This window comes from Rhamphochromis longiceps, linkage group LG10 (genome assembly GCF_057381845.1).
Source record: "Rhamphochromis longiceps isolate RC_006_pf linkage group LG10, R_longiceps_female_GT1.1, whole genome shotgun sequence".
In the NCBI taxonomy this organism is placed as follows: Eukaryota; Metazoa; Chordata; class Actinopteri; order Cichliformes; family Cichlidae; genus Rhamphochromis; species Rhamphochromis longiceps.
Window position 1 is genome coordinate 17,142,977 of NC_140566.1, and position 19,502 is coordinate 17,162,478.

The following is a 19,502-nucleotide window of genomic DNA, read 5'->3' on the forward strand; positions in this document are numbered from 1 at the left end:
ACTTGGCGACAGTGGGAAGGAAAAGCTCTCCTTTTACAGGAAGAAACCTCCAGCAGAACCAAGTTCACGGAGGGGCAGCCACTTGAACTGACCCTGTGTGTGTGTGTGTGAATGACTGGAGGGAGACAGGACAAAGACAGGCTGTGGGAGAGAGACAGAAAGTATTAATATTTAATGATGCAGAGTAGTGTACAAATACAAGGAGAGCGAAAAAAGATGAGTGAAGAAGAAACACTCTGTGTATCATGGAAAGCCCCCAGAACCATAAACCTATTGCAGGGTAACAAAATCTCCCGAATCCAAACTGGGAGCTGGTTCCATAGAAGAGAGGCTTGAAAGCCAAAGACTCTGCCTCCCTTTCTACTTTCAAATGCCCAAGGAACCATGAGTAAGCCAGCACTCTGAGACTGAAGTGGTCTGTTGGGGTTATATGGCGATACGGAGTGGTTGATTCTCAAGCTTTAGCTTACATATTGTGTGTGTGTTTGAGTCAGATATAGCACATTTTTAACCCATTGCTCAGTACGAGTAACATGTCCATGTCATTCTCCCTTATAGTCACTGCACTTTGTCCCACATTTATTTGGTCCTACGTTTATTTGGATCTGGTCACATTAGTTGTCATGCATTGGGGGTACTGAAATACAGTAGGACGTGTTCTCCTGGAGTCTACCACTGGGATGTTAACAGTGGATTGGTTTCTAGGTCCTGTTGGCTGCCTGGGACCTCCATAGATCAGGTGTGCTCTGGATTCTCAGTGGGCTTGTTTTGTTGGGGAAAGTAGCTTAATACCTTTGTTGAGCAGTTTTTGTGGTCTGGTTTTCATCCACTTGTAGAGGCTGCTGTTACTGGGGAGTGTAACTGCGATGGGATGCATGACTGGTCTGCAACAATGTCCAGGTGGGTTGGTAAGTGTCAAAACACCACCCAGTGCCAGCACCCAAAGTATCCCAGATGAACACTGCATTGTAACAGGCAATCAGTGTTAGTTACCCTGTAGTTATGTAGTTAATGAGGTGGCTCATCGATGTACAGTACATCTAGGCGTCTCTAGTTGTCTGTGAGGAAAACGGGGTTTAAAAAAAAGAGAAAAAAAGGGAAAAACGGCAGGGTACTTTTTAATCCTTTAACACATCAGCTGACATACACAGTTCCTTGTAACGCTTTCACTTCACCCGGAATATACTGACAATTCGCGCTGAAATGAAACAGATTTTCAGGACTTTAATTTGAGCTGTTGTGTTATTTAAGTATTTATTCATAGGAAAATAATTTATTTAAAAATTTTCTCGAGTATTTTCTATTATTAAAATTATTGTTGTTGTTGCTGCCGCTGGTTTTCATATTGTTAAAAACCTGTGGATCACAGAGTTATCGGCCCATTTGTATTCTTTGCCAAGTTTTCCACCAATTTCAGCACGCGCCAGCAGGAGTCTCCCGTTCCCATAGTAACAAGACTAGGATCCGTCCGTAGACAAAGTTAGCCAGTCTTTGCCGACTTCTTTCTTTGGTGCGACCAACATTAAGCCCTGTTAGTTACTCTGCACGGCCGTACGTCCGCTTTGCTTCACCTAATAAGTAAATAAGAAGTCAGCGCGACGCCTTATATGAAAGTAGCGACAGTAAGAAGGCTGGAGAGAAGCTGCATGGAGCTCGTTGTATAGCTTAGCCAAGCCTTCTCTATCAGAGACTCTGTTGTGTTCTTGTGTCCGGAAGTTCTGCTGGGAAAAAAGTAAGAAAGGCATGAAAAAGAGTAGCTGGAGGAAATTTCTGAGAAATTTGCTCGGAGCACACTGAAACACCGTTTGGTGTCTCGCCGAGGAGGCAGAGAAGGCGTCGTGCTGTTGTTCTCTCGTAATTAGCGGCGTGTATTAATCTAGCGATGGGTCTGCCGACGCTGGAGTTCAGTGATTCTTTCCTGGACAGCCCGGATTTCAGAGAGCGGCTGCAGTGCCATGAAATAGAGTTGGAGCGAACCAACAGGTTCATAAAAGACCTCATCAAAGATGGAAACATGCTCATATCTGCCCTTAAAAGTAAGTACGCGCTGATTAATAGCTGATTCTTGGGAGCGAATGTGCTTTACAGTTTGCAGTGATTTATGCAACCTGATCCAAAGGGAAGTCCTCTGGGTATCATTCCAAACAGAACCACTGTAGGGACTTGAACCTTGAGTGTCTCATTTTTCATTTGTGTGTGTAGTATGAGCAGGACAGTTTGGAAGGTAGTTACAGTGTTATGCACAGTGTAGGTCTGTGATATACACAGCAGCTATTGCGCGAGTTAATAATTAATAATATTTGTTCACCTTAATTTGTTGATGTAGGTCACCTTTACAATATTGTAGTCTGCTGTTACATACAGGTTTTAACTAGCAGAAAGCAGCAAACAGCTGACAACTGCCTTGAGGGCCCAAAACAGCAGGACCACCGCCTAACCTCCACCCACCAAGCTACTATTGGGTGTTACCTGATTTCGGCTAGATTACTGAAAATATATAAAAAGACCATGTCCACATTAACTATATCAGTGATGTTTTTGATTTTTTTTTTCTATAAACAGTGGGTATTTTTTTTAAAAGTGGCAGAAGAATGTTAATTTAGCTTGTTTTGCTTGGGTATTAGTACTAAACCTAAAGGCACTAAACTCTCAATTTCTTTAAAACAGAGGAAAACTGGAAATATTCACATTTTTGCACATATGAATCTTTATTATTATCACATTTGGGGTTTTTCCTGAATACAATTTTTTTTAAACGCCAGCCCCAGAATACCTTGTATTTATTAAATGGTTGGAAATAACTGGAACACGCAAATGCTATGCAAAGAAAGTCTTAAAGAAGGTTGCTCAGTCTCATGGCATTCACCATCAAATAACCTTACATAGTACAGGTCAGCCCCCAAAGATCGCGTTAATGACTGTGTGTTTATTAATTTTGACACCTTCATTTGACAGTATAAAGGCACATGGCTGGGTTACTGACTGGGTGCCATGTTCTTGTCCTGATGACAGCTTTCAAACAGCATATACCTCCTTGTTGTTTGTAGTGTTTGATTAAGGTGGGGGGGTGGGGTTTTTGGCTCACCTGTTGGCTGAGGTCATCACCTGCCGCTGCCAGCTGTATACACACAAGGTCAAAACAAGGCAGAGGTTTGTCAGAAAACCTTACCTACTTCCGAACTGGATGAAGAAGAACATGAAGTCTAAAGAGGCTGAAGCTTCAATTTTATTGTTTGATCACCACATTTCAGCTTGCAGCTTTCACCAGGGTGAAGCAATAATACCACAAGTGTTGCTGGAGTTTTAACCTCTGTTAAAAGAAGCATGACCAGACTTCAAAAACAGTAAATATAGGACAAGAAGTATGCTTGTGAGGGACAATGTGGGACATATTACCAATGCTGAGAGTAAATCAGTGAAAGAGAGATATATTTTATTTGAATGTTTTCCAAATCTCTTGCTAAGTAAATATGTGTACTTTTTCGCATTAGATGTCTTACTCTCATGCATCCTCTCTCTCTTAAAAAAAAAAATCCCAGCAGCCTTTAAAACTGTTGTTAACTGTTCAGAGGATGATTTCTCTGATAATAATCTAGGTTTTAGTTCATCCATGAAATGGCACATCTCATTTTGAGCTGAAAAAAAAAACCTCTTGAGAATCACCTACCACTAGTTTTACACAGTTATTAAGGGTTTTCGAGTCTTTATTGTAGTTGTATATTTTATTGTGTTTATACTTCACAAAAGTCTCCAATGTTTGTGTTATTGTGGTGATTTCCACATGTTAACTTCAGGAGAACCTTGATGAAATGATGTCTTTTGGTGCAGCCTCTAAGTAAAAAGCCATACTTTGGAAAAAGTGTGTGCCTAACAGTGTTGAATTGTAAGATTGAGGGAACACGAGGGGGTCACCTTAAACACACAAGGTGTTTGACTGCTCTGTGACCACACAGATGTGAAATAACCTGAAAACCAGTCAAAAGCAAGTTATTTGACACCAAACAAACCCTCATCACAATAAGCACATTAAGCACATTTTTCTGCACGAATGCAGTCTAGGACATAAACAGTCCTGGACACCAAATCGAGTGCAGAATGAAGTGGTTGTTTTGTTGTTTTCATACATTCAACCTGAACAAAGTTTTTGCAGTAATCTGGTGTACACTGATAGAAATATAAATGACAGTTTAATGGTTTTATTACCAGTTTGCAGTGGAGTGGTATGATTAAGATGTTTTCTCAGCGGCTGCCCTGCACAACAATCTCAGGGTGTGTTAATGACAGAATGCAGCCAAGTATTTTGTGTGCCTTAGAGAATAAACTGTGGTATTAAACTCTATTATTGGAGTGTTGTTTGGACACGTAAACACACAGGAGATTGTTGCAGGGTGTGGCACTTCATTTACATCACACTTGAAGAGACTTGTAGGAAAATATATTAATGGTTTATTACAGGATGGAATAAGTGATTTTTCCCTGCAACCTGTAGAACAAAGGGAGCATTTCAGGTGGCCGCTGATGGCAACTTGTGCAAAAAGCTAAACAGGCTAAGTTAAAGATGTTACCCGTAATCCAGCTGTTAACAATGCTTTAGTTGACGTAATGAACTTCTACCTGTCTTCCTCAGGTCTTTCTCTTGCTGTACAGCGATTCTCACAGTCTCTGCAGGAGTTTCAGTTTGAATGCATTGGAGATGCAGAGACTGATGATGAGGTCAATATAGGTGAGACAGAAATGCCACTTTTTACACAAGCTTGCACAATATTTAAGATATGCAAAGCCTGTTACAGCAGTGGGATGTGTTATTTATTTTGCAGCCCAGTCTTTAAAGGAGTTCTCTCAGCTCTTAAGCACCATGGAAGAGGAGAGAAAACGTCTGGTAAGAAAATGTGTGATTGTATTTGAGTGTGGGTGCGTAGAAATACAGACTTGGTAGCAGTTTGATACATTGATAACTAACTGTAGGATGTTTGTTCTTGTAGATATTTATACCTGTCATCTTTCTCTGGCTGACTATGCTCATCTCTTAAAAAAATTAACCAAACTGCTATCACCAAAGTCTAAACCAACCAGAAATGTGTTCGCACTCTATGTCTCCTGTTGAGCAGCAGAAAGCAGCAAGTGCATCCCATCTTTAAGCACCTGTAATTTTTTTTTTAATAGTAAGAATTTGAAAATACTGTGGCAGCATGAAAGGGAAAAAATACCACTTGAATCTGAGGCTTCCTTCAGGTCTGCAGAACTTTATCACGAGAGAACTGAAACTAGCCTGTTTTGGTTCCCTCTCAGTTCTTTCTCAGTGTCATTTTGGCCGAGCTGAAACCATCTCACTGTACATTACCTTACTAACTACTATACACTGACCAAAAAAGGAGTAAATATTAAAAATAGGATCACCAGGAGGCTAGAAAGCAATTTCAAATGAATGCTAATGATCAACCCAATATGTGACTGTAAATGTGTTCACAACTTTTTCACCAGCCCAAGTGGACAAAAAAAAAACATGTTTATTCACCATTACTGATTAAGATTTAAGTCATTAGTTACTAGGGCTGCTCGATTATGGCAAAAATGATAATCACGATTATTTTCACTGAAATTGAGATCTCGATTATTTGACGATATTTATTTAACCCTTTAAGACCTACCATAGAACTAAGTCCGCCAGAGCTTATATTATTTTTTTACATGTTGTAGTGCCATTTGTGGGAGCATTTCAAGTTGCTATACAACTGATATGGCCCATATTTTAATAATATGTATGCATTAAGTCCATAGTAACTACATTAATTGCAAAAAAGTGCAATAAACTACAAAAAAATTGAAAATAGTTTTTGTTTTGTTTTTTACATATATTTCTACTTGGAGAAATTTAAGAGGTTTATCCCTTAAAACTTTAAATACAAAAAAGTTGCAAAAAATAGTTTACAACAACAGGAAATTTATTTTGAGTGTCTTCATAGTTTTATTTTTGAGATACACCAATTTTTATATACACTGCAGAAAAAACAAAAAAACAATCCTATGATGCAAATTTGCAAAGAAAACAGCAGGTGCATCAAAATAAACTATTTCCAGCAGTGCAATTTGAGTTCTAAGCATCTCAGAAACTATTCAGAAAAGTCAAACATGACCAGTATAGGTTTTTAAGGCCTACAAGTAAAAAACTACATTTCCGCGAAAATGACGTCACTTCCAGTTTCGGCCAGGAAATGGCGGACATGCGATAGTTCGCGCTGATGTCTGTTTCACTGTGGGAAGTGTTACTAACAGCTGATCGGATCGGCAAAGCGTGTTTCTGGAATATTATGTTTTTGTTCCTGCAAGCGCTTTTTATGCAATTTTTGCAAAGCTATATGTGGAAGGAAACCGTGACCGAGGACAAGCTGATGGCATAAGATGTAAGTACAACTCCTCCGGTTTCATATACAAAACAAATTATTGCGCTAGCTTACACGGTTCAGGTTCTACAGGGATTTAAAAATCGTTACACAAAACGGAGCGTGCTGCTCTGACCGGATTTAAAGGGTTAACAATGACTTTAAAAAATAATATAAAATAGTGTGCAACACCACTGAAGTTTTTTTTAACCTCTCTTTTCAACCAACGGCAGTCACTCTCCTCTCCAAATAACTTCTGCTTAGCTTTCCGAGCTTCCCTCGGGTCCTCTTAATCAGCGGTCTCCAACCTTTTTTGCGCCACGGACCAGTTTATGCCCGACAATACTTTTTACGGACCGGCCTTTAAGGTGTCGCGGATAAATGAGGGAGGGGCTAATAATCGGCTCAGTCATTTTTAATGATCGTTGAAAGCCCAGATCGTAATCGTGATTAAAATTCGATTAATTGAGCAGCCCTATTAGTTACTATGTACAGGATTTCTGTTTAAAAGCTGAACTCATTCTTAGCCACTGTCACTTCCTCGAGCTCCTACTTCAGTCCAGTTCCCACAAGTCTGATTCACACCTTCTTCTTTTTTTAGTGAATACGTTTTACCGACAGCACTTTGTGCACCATGGCAATTTGGGAAATGTCTTTGACTCAGAGAACCTCCATCAGTCAGAGGTCTTTGTTTCAGGGTGACTCGAGTCTGGCACAGTCTGTGTGAAGGCAAACCTGTGCGCATGTGCAATGTATGTGCATAGTATGCAACCTCATGTGTGTGTCTTTGTGGTTGTGAGCACGGTCTGGTTACAGAGGCACCATGTGGAACCTATTCTGCCAATTCCCCTGTGAGCGTGAGCACAGCCCCAGTGCCTGGGAAAGTCCATATAAGGGTCCTGTGTGTGTGTGTTTGACTGCCCATTTCTCTTTGTGAGTGTGTATGTGTGTGCACGCATTTCGATTGCATGCTTTTCCACTTAATGTGGCACTACTCCAACCCTTCTAACAACATCATTATTATCATTATTATGTTTAAGGGAAATTCCAGCAAATGAGTTCCTCTGAAATACCTACCCGTCCAACCTGAAAAGACCATTATTGTGACCTGACAATGGACTTCAGTCTCTTAGATTTCACTTTCATCCAGCTGAATGTAATAAGAAACCAGATCTCTTTTGGGGTATTAGGGCAGCACGAAAGTCAAAGTGAAAGTGGAGTCATGATGTGGGAGTGGGGGTATATTTATAGTCTGATGCTTAAATCAACTGAGACAGAACAAAGTAAGATTTGACCGACATTTGCAATATATAGACTCCTGACTAAAGAGGGCAGAGACCTAATGTAAACACCAGAGTCCTCAGTTCTGATAACCCCTCTGTACCACAGCCTCTCACTCACAAGTTTCTCATACATACTGCAGCAACTCAACCAGCAGAAATGTTACAGCAGTTTTACTGTAATTTTTCTGATGAAACAGGCCAGTGTTGGCCAATATTTTGTGAAATACTTTGCATCAGAGCTCTTTGGTTTGCAGTATTTCAATGACTACTGGCAAAAAAACAGTTTTATGTCTAGTGTTTTTAAATAGAGTGATGTGCAAAAGTCTTGAGCCACCCCTCATGTCTTTATCTTTTTCTAGGACAACAGGAATACATTGTATAAAGCAAAAAAAAAAAAAAAAGGGCATTTCTGACAAACCTTATAGTCAAAATTGGATATCACCACCGAGCAACTTTATTCTTCAACAAGACCTGAACTCTCTTTGGCAAGCTTTCTTTCTTCAAGTAGTCTTCAGGAACAATTCTACAGGCTTCTCGAAGGACAATCAGATTTTTTCTTTTTATCCTTTGGATGTTGGCTGCCTTTTGTTCCATTCTAATCTCACACTGTTGTTGTTGATGTTGAAGTCCAGGTTCAACATTATTGTGGGGAGGCCAATCCATGACTAATAGTGTTTCATTGTGTGTTTTCTATCCAGGTATGCAGTTTGTTTGGGATAATTGTCATTTTGCAAATGGTCAGATACAAAGACTGGATAGCAAATGTGTGAAAAAGGAGCCGATGTCAAAAGAAAAGCTTTAAAAGACCTTCAGAAAGTCTGGCTTTGGCACAATATAAAGGAATGTGAGATGGCTTGAGGCTTTGGCAGAGTACTGTATGTGCCAAGCATGACGAAATCATAACTAAATGTTTGTGCTGGGTGTTACTGTGATGTTTGAACAGCTCTTCAAGGTGATGAAGCTTAAGCTTTGTTTTTTTTTTGTTATGTCAGCAGCAGGTAAAGTGTAGGCATTAAAAGGTGTTTGACAAGGTAAATAGAGTAAATCTCAACCAGAAATTTGCTTTTATACAACAATTTGGTGAAGTTTTCGATAGATTGTCTTGTTAGCATATTGATTTGAAATATTTTGAATTAAATTTTCCTGTTTTAAGGTAAAACTCTCAGAATAATAAAAGGCAAGCCTCTGCTGACCAGTTGATAAAAGCTATTTTGAGTGAGACGCTAAAGCCCTCATGGGAGCTGTTGCTTTATTTATGTTGCTTGTCTCGATATTTACTCGATATGACACACTGAGCTGACTGCATTTTCTGTTTTCATCTCTTAGATCCAAAATGCTGATGATGTTTTGATCTCACCACTCGAGAAGTTTCGGAAGGAACAGATTGGAGCTGTAAAGGTATACCTCCTCTTCTTATAGTCGAAGGGTCACTGCTGAGTAGATTATGAACATGGATGTTGCTTTCATTTGGTATGCAGCACTCTGGGTGGTGATCAGACAGATCACTCTGCTTCTTTCTGGTCCCGCTCGGGTTGTTAGTCAGCGATCAGAGAATCCAATTTGTCGAGATAAATGATGGATCACAGTCCAGTGTCAGCAACAAGGTCATGGGAACGGACGCTGGGAGGGCAAGAAAAGGAGCACGTCACAGACAGAGGGATGGTTGAACTCAGACAGACAGTGTAAACAAAAAATGAGTTTGGTGTCTGGTTTCAGCAGCTGTCTCGAGTTGTATAATCCAGTTTTATCTATTTTTTGGTTTCCTCTTTTCTTTTTCAGTGAAAAATAAGGATGTAGATAGCAGCATCACGTGGTCGATTACTAGTCCTGAAAATGAAATCAAAGCTCACTTCTTTGTATTACTGGAAGTAACTCCTCAGCCTGAAATGTTGCAGGTGTTTGCGTGAGAAATGCCAGTAGTCACTTCTCAGAGAATAGAGATACACGTGTGGCATTGAGAGCTACAGCTGTTTTTGTAAAAGAGATGTTATCGTAACTATTTTTAGTGTGTCTCTTCCAAAAAATGTGCTACTGAAACTCACAGTTCCAGCAGGATAAACTCAAAACTTTAGTGACTGCCTAACTTTTATCTGTAGAATAAAACAAATTACATAAGAAGTTAGGACGATGTGAGAAATTGAAACAAAAAATGGAACGCAGTGATTTGCAAATATAACCAGTTAAAGCTGCTCAACAGCCCCATATTTTTTTATTTCATAATGTCCAAATGTTTTCAGCTGCTGAAAGGTCTGGACTGCAAGACTTTTCTACTGTGAAGCCATACTGGTTGAGTAGTTGGCATTGTCTTGCTGAAATATCCAAGGCCTTCACTGAAAAGACAATCTGGGAGCACAAGTTGCTGTAAAACCTTCAGCATTGACGGCCCCTTTTAAGATGTGTAAGCTGTTAATTTCACAGGCACTGACGCACCCCAGGAGATTCAAACTTTTGAGCTGAGCACTGATAACAAACCAGATAAAGGTGTGTCTCCGCTTTAGTCTGACCACAGAGCAGTTTTCTGCTTTGCCTCAGTCCATTTCAAATAAGCGTTAACCCAGAGAAGATGGTGGTGTTTCTGGAATATGTTCATATATAGCTTCTACTTTGTATGATAAAGTTTTAGCCTGTGGTGTCAAGAGAAAAAGTTTAAATATAATTACAAAAGACTGATTTTTAAAAAAAGGAGATGTGGGGGCCCACCGTAACCCTTTGTGTACGGTTTGTCAGAAAGTCCTTAATCCATAGACAGGTGGAATATGGGACTCCTAGGGTTAACAGCTTGCACACCAGCTGTGAGGAAGGATGGTGTTAAAGGCAGAGCTAAAGTCAATAAAGAGGAGGCGTGTGTAGCTCCCCTGGTGCTCCAGGTGCGACAGGGTAGCATGGAGAGATGTAGATGATGAGATATTTTAAAGCCTCGATTATACACGGACCACTGGAGACCCAACGACTGAGTAATCATTCCAGTTATACTTCTTTAAACTGCACTGCCTACGCGCATATGTAGTTGGTGCATTGTAATTGAAATTCACAGACACCCAAGAAGATTCGCAGATGTGGAAAGTATAAAACCCACTTAAGTCTGAACAACACTTAAGTCTGTTCAGTTCCTCAATTTGAACAACTGAACAGACATTCTTTATTTACATTTTACAGCAAAAAGTCACAAATTACATTGGAAATTACATTTATAAAAAAAACTATATTTTAATTACTTGCAAAAAAATAATTTTGCATTATTCTTGTTTCCATTTTGTATGCTGTGTATCAGCTTTATGGCATTTCTGAATTCAGTCAAAAGCGGTGTATTTGTGCAGTACTTATGCAGTGCATGTGCTTGCTTTTCATGCAGTGTCAGTGGGAATAGGCTCCAGCATCCTTGTGCTGCCGATCTGGATATCTAGCAAACAGTCTAAACCTCAAAATGACCAAGATAATTTTCTTGTTAACTTTATACAATTATACAATTACAATTAAAATTAATACAATTAAAATAGTAGTTTATGGTTTAAGTGAAAAAAAACATTAAAAGAATAAAATACTGTAACTTATGCTTGTTTCGTCACTGGCCACGGCACATCTGTTATGTGTTATGTTAAGACTTTCAGCCCTGCTAACAGAGATGTAAAAGTCCATGTGTGACACATTTGTGTTACCTAAAATGTAAACTGTATGCATTTTATTGGCAGATTTAAATGTATTTATTTATTTAAGTCTGTGGATCCCTCACTCTTTTCAGGAGGAAAAGAAGCAATTTGACAAAGAAACAGAACGGTACTACTCTGTCCTGGAGAAACACCTCAGTCTGTCTTCCAAAAAGAAGGAGTCCCAGCTGCAAGAGGTAAAACTCTACATAAGTTGTTACATATAAATAAAGCGTAAACATTAAATACACTAAACACTGTGTGGTGTTTCTGCTGTATCTGTTGCAGGCTGACTCACAGATGAGTAAAGACAGGCAGATTTTTTATGATGCGTCTCTCCAGTATGTCTTCAAGATCCAAGAAGTGCAGGAGAGAAAGAAGTTTGAATTTGTAGAGCCGGTGAGTTCACATAACACAAGTGCCATAGAAATTTCACTTTTCGTAACACGAAACACGATGAAATCATTATCAGGTATTTGCTTCCTGTGTCGAGTTGCCAGTTCACACTTTACTTTTTGCTCTGATCAGTAGAGGGAAAACCTAGTCACCAGTGCGACATCACAGGAAAATATTAAGTAATGAGTCTCTTCTGTGTCATAAACATCAAGTTATAAAATTTCAGTTTTAAAGTAAAAAGAAAGTCGTTTTCTGAAAAGTATACATTACACGGAGTGTTTGCCCAGTGATAAACATGTTTAATGATACATATCAGTAGAGCCCACTTCCTGTTGCTGTAACAGCACTTCCTGCACTGAGATTTTTCTGGCAGACAGAAAAGGAAACTCTTTGTTGTAAGGTAAACAAGGGCAGCAAACCAAACAACAGACAGAGATAGAGAGGCTTTCTCCAGCTGAAGTTATTTTGGATTGATTGAGTCGATGACTGACAATCATTCTTTTGTAATCCTCTCATTATACTCTTCACTCCCAAGCCCCCAGCTAACATTTTCCTGTGCCTCTGCTCTCCAGCTTTTAGCCTTCCTTCAGGGGTTGTTTACATTTTACCATGAGGGATACGAGTTGGCCTCTGAGTTTGAACCCTATAAGCAGCAGCTTCAGTTTAATCTGCAAAATGTAAGTGATTGTTAACTGCATATGTTTTGAAAAACATCTGGAGCCTTTAATGCTTACTTGTTTATGATGTGTTTTGTCTGATTTATTTACATTTTAGGCATTAATTAAATTATCTTACAGACAAGGTTTAGATCCATCTGGCACTATATAACTATTATGAAAGTGAAAGTGATCTAAATAGGCTCTCTTTAATCAATTATTTCCAGACTGCAAAAATGTACTGGGCCCCGTAAACTTTTTTAGACTTTTAAGTTTGTTTGTAAGGTCTTTTAAATTATATCTACTGCTACTTCTCTATCAGGTGAAAACCTGTGTGTCTTTTTTATTTTTTAAAGCTGGATTTTTTTTAAATGCAAATATAAAGTCAGTCCACTGCTTTGAATAATATATAAGAGAAAATGAGCTCAGATTAACAAAGAAACTCTTGTAGTAATGTAGACTAGATGAAGAAACCATTTCCTGACTACATTGTTTAAAGATTTGTATACTTAATGACCATCAAGCAAGTCTCATTCTATTGTGGTTTCCTGTACAAATTATGCATGTGTTTGTTATTAAGGCTCGCAATAACTTTGAAAGTACACGCGCCGAGGTTGAGAGGTTGATGAAGAGGATCAGATCTGCAGAAGAGGACTTCAAAGCGCCCAGCTGCTTTACCATGGAGGGATATCTGTATATACAGGAGAAACGTAAGACATGCAACTCTTATACTTTGTCCTCTCCCTTATTCTTAGAAGATCCTAGACTCACATTCAAACTGAAAACATTCACGTTCAGCTCCATGAAAATGTGTATTCTATCTATTATGTAGGTCCACTGGGAAGTGTGTGGACCAGATACTACTGTACTTATGAAAGGAGCTCCAAGATGTTCACCATGAGCAACACAGAGATCAGACCAGCCAGCAGACAGGTGAGGAAACCCACACCGTGTTTTTACACGTTTTAGCCCATTTACTACCAAACATGGTCATCAGATGCTTCTGCACTGGGCTCACTTTCCAATTTTGAAACTACTTCGGTGTGGTCTGTGATTTCTGACAGCTCAGCTCTGACATATAAGGTTTAGGCATCACAGCTCTTTACTTGAATGTCCACCAGCACTGCTTTGAAAACATCCTTCCTCCTGCACACACCAAGATAAGATATACTTTATTTATCCCAAAAGTTAGGAAATGCCTTTGTTATAACAGACAAAAATTAAAAATAAGTGTGTACTAAAATAGCTTAAGATGAATAAATACAGTCAAAAAGAATGTTAAAAAATTAAAGGAGCCAAATAATTAAAACCAAATAAAACAAGCAGGGAACTCAATAATTTGAAATCTGTGTAATAAAACTAAAATAATTTGTTACTAAAACATTTACAAAAACATGAAGCTGTGAAAGCTACTTATTTGTAGTATTTTGGCAAAGACTGAAAAGTAGGACTTGCAAAAGCACAAATATGGTACTAAAAGGATTGAGCAGTAATATTTATTGACTATACCAAAAGCTCAAACTTTGTCAGATGCATTATTAGGCTATAATAGCACATACTGAAAGCACATTTCCTTGTTAACAGAACGGCGTGGTGCACAATACACCAGAGATGTTTAGGCTGCGCTCGTGCGTTCGAAGGAAGACCGATTCAATAGACAAACGCTTCTGCTTCGACATCGAGGTGGTGGAGAGGTGAGATGAAAACAAAACCAAGAGATTATTTGTGAACTGAATAAACAGAGATTTTGCTGCCGGAGTTTTCTTAGCTAAAATAACCTCCCTTTCACTGCAGACAGGGTGTGATCACCCTGCAGGCGCTTTCAGAGGCCAACAGACGGCTGTGGATGGAGGCAATGGATGGGAAGGAGCCTGTATGAAAATATCCACTATTAATAACTTACCAATGGAAGGGGTTTCAAGGATAGCTCACCTAGATATATTATTATACTCATATTCTTGCTCTTGCACTAAATAACCTTTTGTCCTTCTTTGTTCAGATATACACTCTGCCATCATTGCTCAGTAAAAAAGAAGAGAGTAAGTGCTGAAAAGCTTTGTATTCAATTCTCTGTTTATTACCATCTTAGAGCATGTGTGTCGGAGTGCCTCAGAGATTTACTTGATCTTGTGTTTGTGATTTACAGCATTTCTAAATGAGGCAGGCTTCAAATTTGTTAAGAAGTGTATCGAGCTGGTTGAAGCGAGAGGTATTCCTCATCCTTAAAATGTTCATGTGGGAAAAATTGAATTCTTTTGAGAGCTTATTGTGAAATATATGTTAAAACCTGCAGGCATTACAACTCTTGGACTCTACAGGACAGGAGGAGTGAATTCTAAGGTCCAGCGGTTGATGACGAGTGTGTTTGGTGAGATACGCCCTGTTATTCCTGTGCATAGGGAAGATTTATTCCACTCCAAAGATTATCAGGTATATTTAAAAGTCTGTTATTCACAGCTTCTACAGCTGCCTCTGACATGCAGCTGGAGGCAGATGCCTGGGACACCAAGACCATAACTAGTGGCCTCAAGGATTACTTCAGGTAGCAAAAAGCTCCTTTTTATTAGTTATGCACCTCATGAATTATACATTTCTCATTTCTATCATTCTGTGTGTGCAGGTGCCTGGCAGAACCACTGCTGACTTACAGGCTGCATAAAGACTTCATCAGGGCTGCAAGTAAAATCTTACCGCCTCTTTATATTACAGAGTACAGCCTGAGAGACAACATTTTAGAAGTATTTAGATTGAAACTGTCACTTCACGTATTGTATGTGATGTAAACAGAAGCAAATCACATCCCTCCCTGTGTACCCTGTGCTTGTTTAAAGGATATGATGAGCTGAACCACAGAGTGAGAGCCATTCATGCTCTTGTACACAAGTTACCAGAAAAAAACAGAACAATGTTGGACCTCTTAACCAACCATCTCCTTAAGTATGCACATTTTGATTTCATAATGCTTTGTTTGATATTTTTTCTGTTTGTTTGCCATAAATAAAACTGCCCACTGTTTGCGTGTCTGTGTGTGTGCAGGGTGTCCTCTCACAGCAACGAAAATATGATGACTGTGTCCAACCTGGGAATGATCTTCGGTCCCACTTTGATGAGGTCCCAGGAGGAGACAGTGGCTGCTATGATGAACATCAAGTTTCAGAACATTGTGGTGGAGATTATTATTGAAAACCATGACAAGGTGCGCTTACAGAGACGTACACCAACGCTTTAATGCACACACACACACAAACACACACACACACTTAATGTAAGTGTATACTCTGCACTTAGATCTTCAGTGAGGCCCCAGACCTGTCAGTGCCGTTGCCTCAGGCTCCATCCTCTCGGTCGACTCCCCGCAGGAGCAAGGCCATCTGTCTGTCATCTGGAAAGAGACGAGCCCGCCTTTACCCTCCTGCTCTCTGCCTGGCAGACAATGACAGTGAGTCTCAGTATCTAAACACATGAAGTCAAACATTTTGCTCAAATACAAATGGAAGCAACTACATATCCATTTTCTGCTGCTTCGAGAGAAGATAATAGAAGAATGCCTCTCATTTTGATGGATCCAATCAGCTGTTTGCAGTGTTTGCAAATTATTTTGTTTTTAAAAGACCATATCTGTAAGTTGACACCCGTTCTCCTAAAAACTGCATCTCATTAATGCCAAAATATCTCCACAGAATTAAATGTAACCTTTAAAGTCCAAATGAAATAATTGCCAGAAAATTGTGCTTTTTTTTAAACAAAAAAGGAGTGTTTATTTAAACTTCTGATGAGATAAAAACAAACAGTAATTATTAATTGCATATATGAGTTTTAGTTTGTGTCATATTTGCAGTTTATTTCTTAAAATGTACAGTGCAATTTATTGCTCTTTTTCAGGGGTGGAGGAGTAGTGTCATTGATAAGTGGGTGACCATCAGTTTCCTCTCACTTTAAATTATAAACCACTTAATATCTCATTTAAAAAGTGCTATATGAATAACATAAATACACACATTATTAAATTATGGCTGATGTCGAAAACATTTTGAGCGTTCTTACTGGTAAATCTGGTATTAAAGCATGAACCAAGAAATTTTTTTTCAAAGAGTTTTAGCTGCATTACTAGAATAAGTCAGTGAGAAAGTGAGATGACAGGCTAATGCATTAATATTTCGAAAGTCTTATTTGAAGGGTTTGTTTCCATTTCTCCTTCTAGGTGATACATTCAGTAGCAGCTCCAGCACGACTCCGATGGGCAGCCAGGAGTCTCTGTCCTCACACTCCTCTGAAAAGAACGGATTGTCTCAAACCTCACCTCCGTCCTCTCCTGCTGCTGAGCCCAGCTCACCCTCGTCAAAACAATCCTCTCCTGCTGCAGCTTCCTCTTGCTCACTGCCACAAAACGGTAAAGGTCAGAAACCCCCGACAGACAGTGCCTCCTCCCCCCACCTCCTGCCTTCTGCATCCTGGACATCCACTCAGCTCACTCCAACTCAGCAGACGTCCTCTGTCTCCTCCTCCACATCCTCTTTACTTTCTGCTGTGGAGAAGTCTATCAAAAGGAACTCAGTTGACTCCTTGGCTTCTGGGAAAGAGTCAAGATCTCCCTCCAGAGCCTCCACATCCACCTCCTCCGCCCAGAACTCGTCAGTAGAGCGCGCCTCCTCGCTCAGGGAGGCTGGACCAGTTCAGAGGGTGGCGTCTGTCTCCTCTCTGAAAAGCACCCATTCGGTGGATGGAAGAAATGCACCCAGTGCCACTGTCACAGACACCAAAGTGTCCGATTCTACCTCTCCTCGGCAGCTTAGAACTGCTTACAGAACTGCCTCCTCCTCATCGTCCTCCTCCTCTTCACTGTTTCCCTACCGGCTTTCCACGTCTTCCTCTCTCACCTCCCTACACATCTCTGAGGGTGCGTAACTCTGTTCACCTGCTCAGCCTTTTGCAGAAATGCAAAGTCGAAGCTGTAGTTTAAAGATAAACTATAAATACGAGTCCCTTGTTTGCTTCTGATTTCTTGTGTGGCTTGTCGCAGATTACAAAAGCTGTCACGGATCGGTGCAGAGTCTCATGTCGCTGGACCCACAGGAGGCTACGCACATGCGTAAAAGTTCACGCATCCGCTGTGGCTCTGATCTGACCTCGAAACACTCTGTGTCCAGCAATGGTTATCAGAGACCTGGATCACTGTGAGTGCCTGTAAAATGATTTAATATCAAGGTGGTCTAACCGCACAGTTTTACCTTTGAACCAAAAGCTCAGGAGAAAATCAGGCTGCATGGCTGACTGAAGAAACAGCTGCTGGCTTAAAGAATATTTCAAAGTAACAATCAATGCTGTGGATTGCGCTTGTTGGCTTTAAATTAAAGTTTCTTAGAGTATTTTCTTTCTTGTCTGGGCTGAGGAACAGCCTGAATCATTTATTAAAATTATTAAAATGACAGTTTAGCTGCTTGTTATTAGATGGTGCTCTCAACCCAGACCTGGTCACTTATTGACCCTCAATTAAAGATGGAAATTATCTCAGGAAATGTTTTTCAAGTTACGTACCGCAGATGATAGTTTTGTGTTTGTGTGTGACAGATTATCAGCGAGACTGCCGCAGCGCGAAAGTTCAATATTCTCCTCAGCGTTAGACGTGTGTTCCACTGGAAGGTATATTAACTTTGAGGTTTCTCTACTTTTTAAGCTGCCACATCTTTGCACACAAAAACTCCCCTTTACTGACTTTGACTTTAAATTATTTTTTGTTTTCTTAGGGACGCTAAAGCTCTTTACTCCTGTGAAGCAGAACACAGCCATGAACTCAGTTTTCCACAGGGGGCGCTGTTCTCAAATGGTAAGATTAAATCCGCTGAGGGAGCACTGGCTCTGTTTACTACTAGTATAACAATGATATCGGTACCTGGATAACATGTGGCATCTGCTCCACGGGCCAGCTGGTATTGAGATGTTTTTGTGTTTTCTCGAGTGTGCATACACTGTGATGTCATTTCATGCAACAAATCAGTTAGGCGAGACTGGGTAAGGCCTGTTCCATTGGCGAGCTAACATCACTGCTTCTACCTGAAGCTTCTGTTGGACTTGTTCGTTTGTTCTTGCTCATCTCTACACAGACTGAATCTCAGTATCAGGTGTTCAGGGGTGTTTTAAGCTGTGTTTTGTTCATTCATAAAACTAGCTCAGACAATTGACCTACATTACAGCATTGTAGCTCATTGAACTTTAATTACATATCTTTGCTGTTTTGTGAGTATTAAAAAGCATTACTCATTGTTCATTGTTGAAAGGTTCATTAGAAACGTCATGATCTGGACTAAAATTTAGCATGAGGGTCACTGGATCTTGTAAAGTTTGTGCCATCCTAACATAACAGCAGTTCTTCAGCTTGAGTTGTAGGTTGTAGAGAGCAAGGTTATGGGTGTCTGTGTAAGTCATCATATGAAATGTGAGTGGTTTACGAGGGTCTTTGTCTCGACTTGCTGAGTTTAACTGATCTGTTTGTGTCTGTAGTGTGCCCGTCGGTGGAACCAGGATGGCTTCAAGCAACATACAATGGCAGAACAGGCCTGGTACCTGAAAACTACATCACGTACATGTGATGTTCCTGATCATGTCACCACATCACTGAAACATGGATTTTACTTGGACTTTGCTGATCTCCAGTACATAAAGTTCTGCTTTGTGCTGCTGATTAAAGATATAATATATTTATCATGTAACTGTGACTCTTATCACTGACTACTGTGGCAGGATATGAACAATATGTATACTGTATGTAACCATGTTATGCTTTATTAACCATCTTATCATACACTAGATGGTAATATTTGACTAATGTCTGATCGTTTCTACTAATCGCCATTATCAGCTCCTTTTTTGAGGATGCCACCTTTAGATTAAATGTGTCAAATAGGTACATGGAAACAGTGTTTTTCTATCAGTTTTGGTAATTTATATGTTTAATTAAAACTACGTTAAGATTAGAAATGAAGTGTTCACACCACTGTGCCTTAAAACTGTATGAACTGCTGGTCTGAATCCTGCCAAAACATCTTTTTTTCCTGCTGGCTCAGTCAGTTTGCTGTTTTAATAAATACTTTTGCTAAAAAATAAGGTTTAATCTGTAGATTGAGGTGACACTTATTATTACAATGC

At 39.7% G+C, this 19,502-nt stretch overlaps 1 protein-coding gene across 1 annotated transcript; it reads left to right on the forward strand.

Moving 5' to 3' along the window:
• Positions 1–1,420: 1,420 nt before the first annotated feature.
• Positions 1,421–19,460, forward strand: LOC146660636 (rho GTPase-activating protein 42-like). Its single transcript, XM_085420604.1, has 24 exons — positions 1,421–2,036; positions 4,628–4,723; positions 4,818–4,879; positions 8,990–9,061; positions 11,403–11,504; positions 11,596–11,706; positions 12,276–12,380; positions 12,940–13,069; positions 13,192–13,292; positions 13,944–14,053; positions 14,154–14,232; positions 14,359–14,398; positions 14,506–14,568; positions 14,653–14,727; positions 14,817–14,901; positions 14,980–15,038; positions 15,191–15,296; positions 15,396–15,555; positions 15,648–15,798; positions 16,561–17,256; positions 17,380–17,533; positions 17,928–17,999; positions 18,104–18,183; positions 18,858–19,460. Exons 1-24 carry the CDS (start codon positions 1,883–1,885, stop codon positions 18,944–18,946), a joined length of 2,952 nt encoding a protein of 983 aa, XP_085276730.1. The 5' UTR covers positions 1,421–1,882; the 3' UTR covers positions 18,947–19,460.
• The last annotated feature ends 42 nt before the right edge of the window (positions 19,461–19,502 follow it).

Excerpts from the sequence above, each read along its gene's own strand:
- LOC146660636 (XM_085420604.1), top strand. The coding sequence starts at position 1,883 with ATGGGTCTGCCGACGCTGGAGTTCAGTGATTCTTTCCTGGACAGCCCG. Across the intron at positions 14,569-14,652 it reads CGAGCTGGTTGAAGCGAGAG|GCATTACAACTCTTGGACTC; the intron begins GTATTCCTCATC and ends TAAAACCTGCAG. Across the intron at positions 15,799-16,560 it reads CTGCCTGGCAGACAATGACA|GTGATACATTCAGTAGCAGC; the intron begins GTGAGTCTCAGT and ends TTCTCCTTCTAG.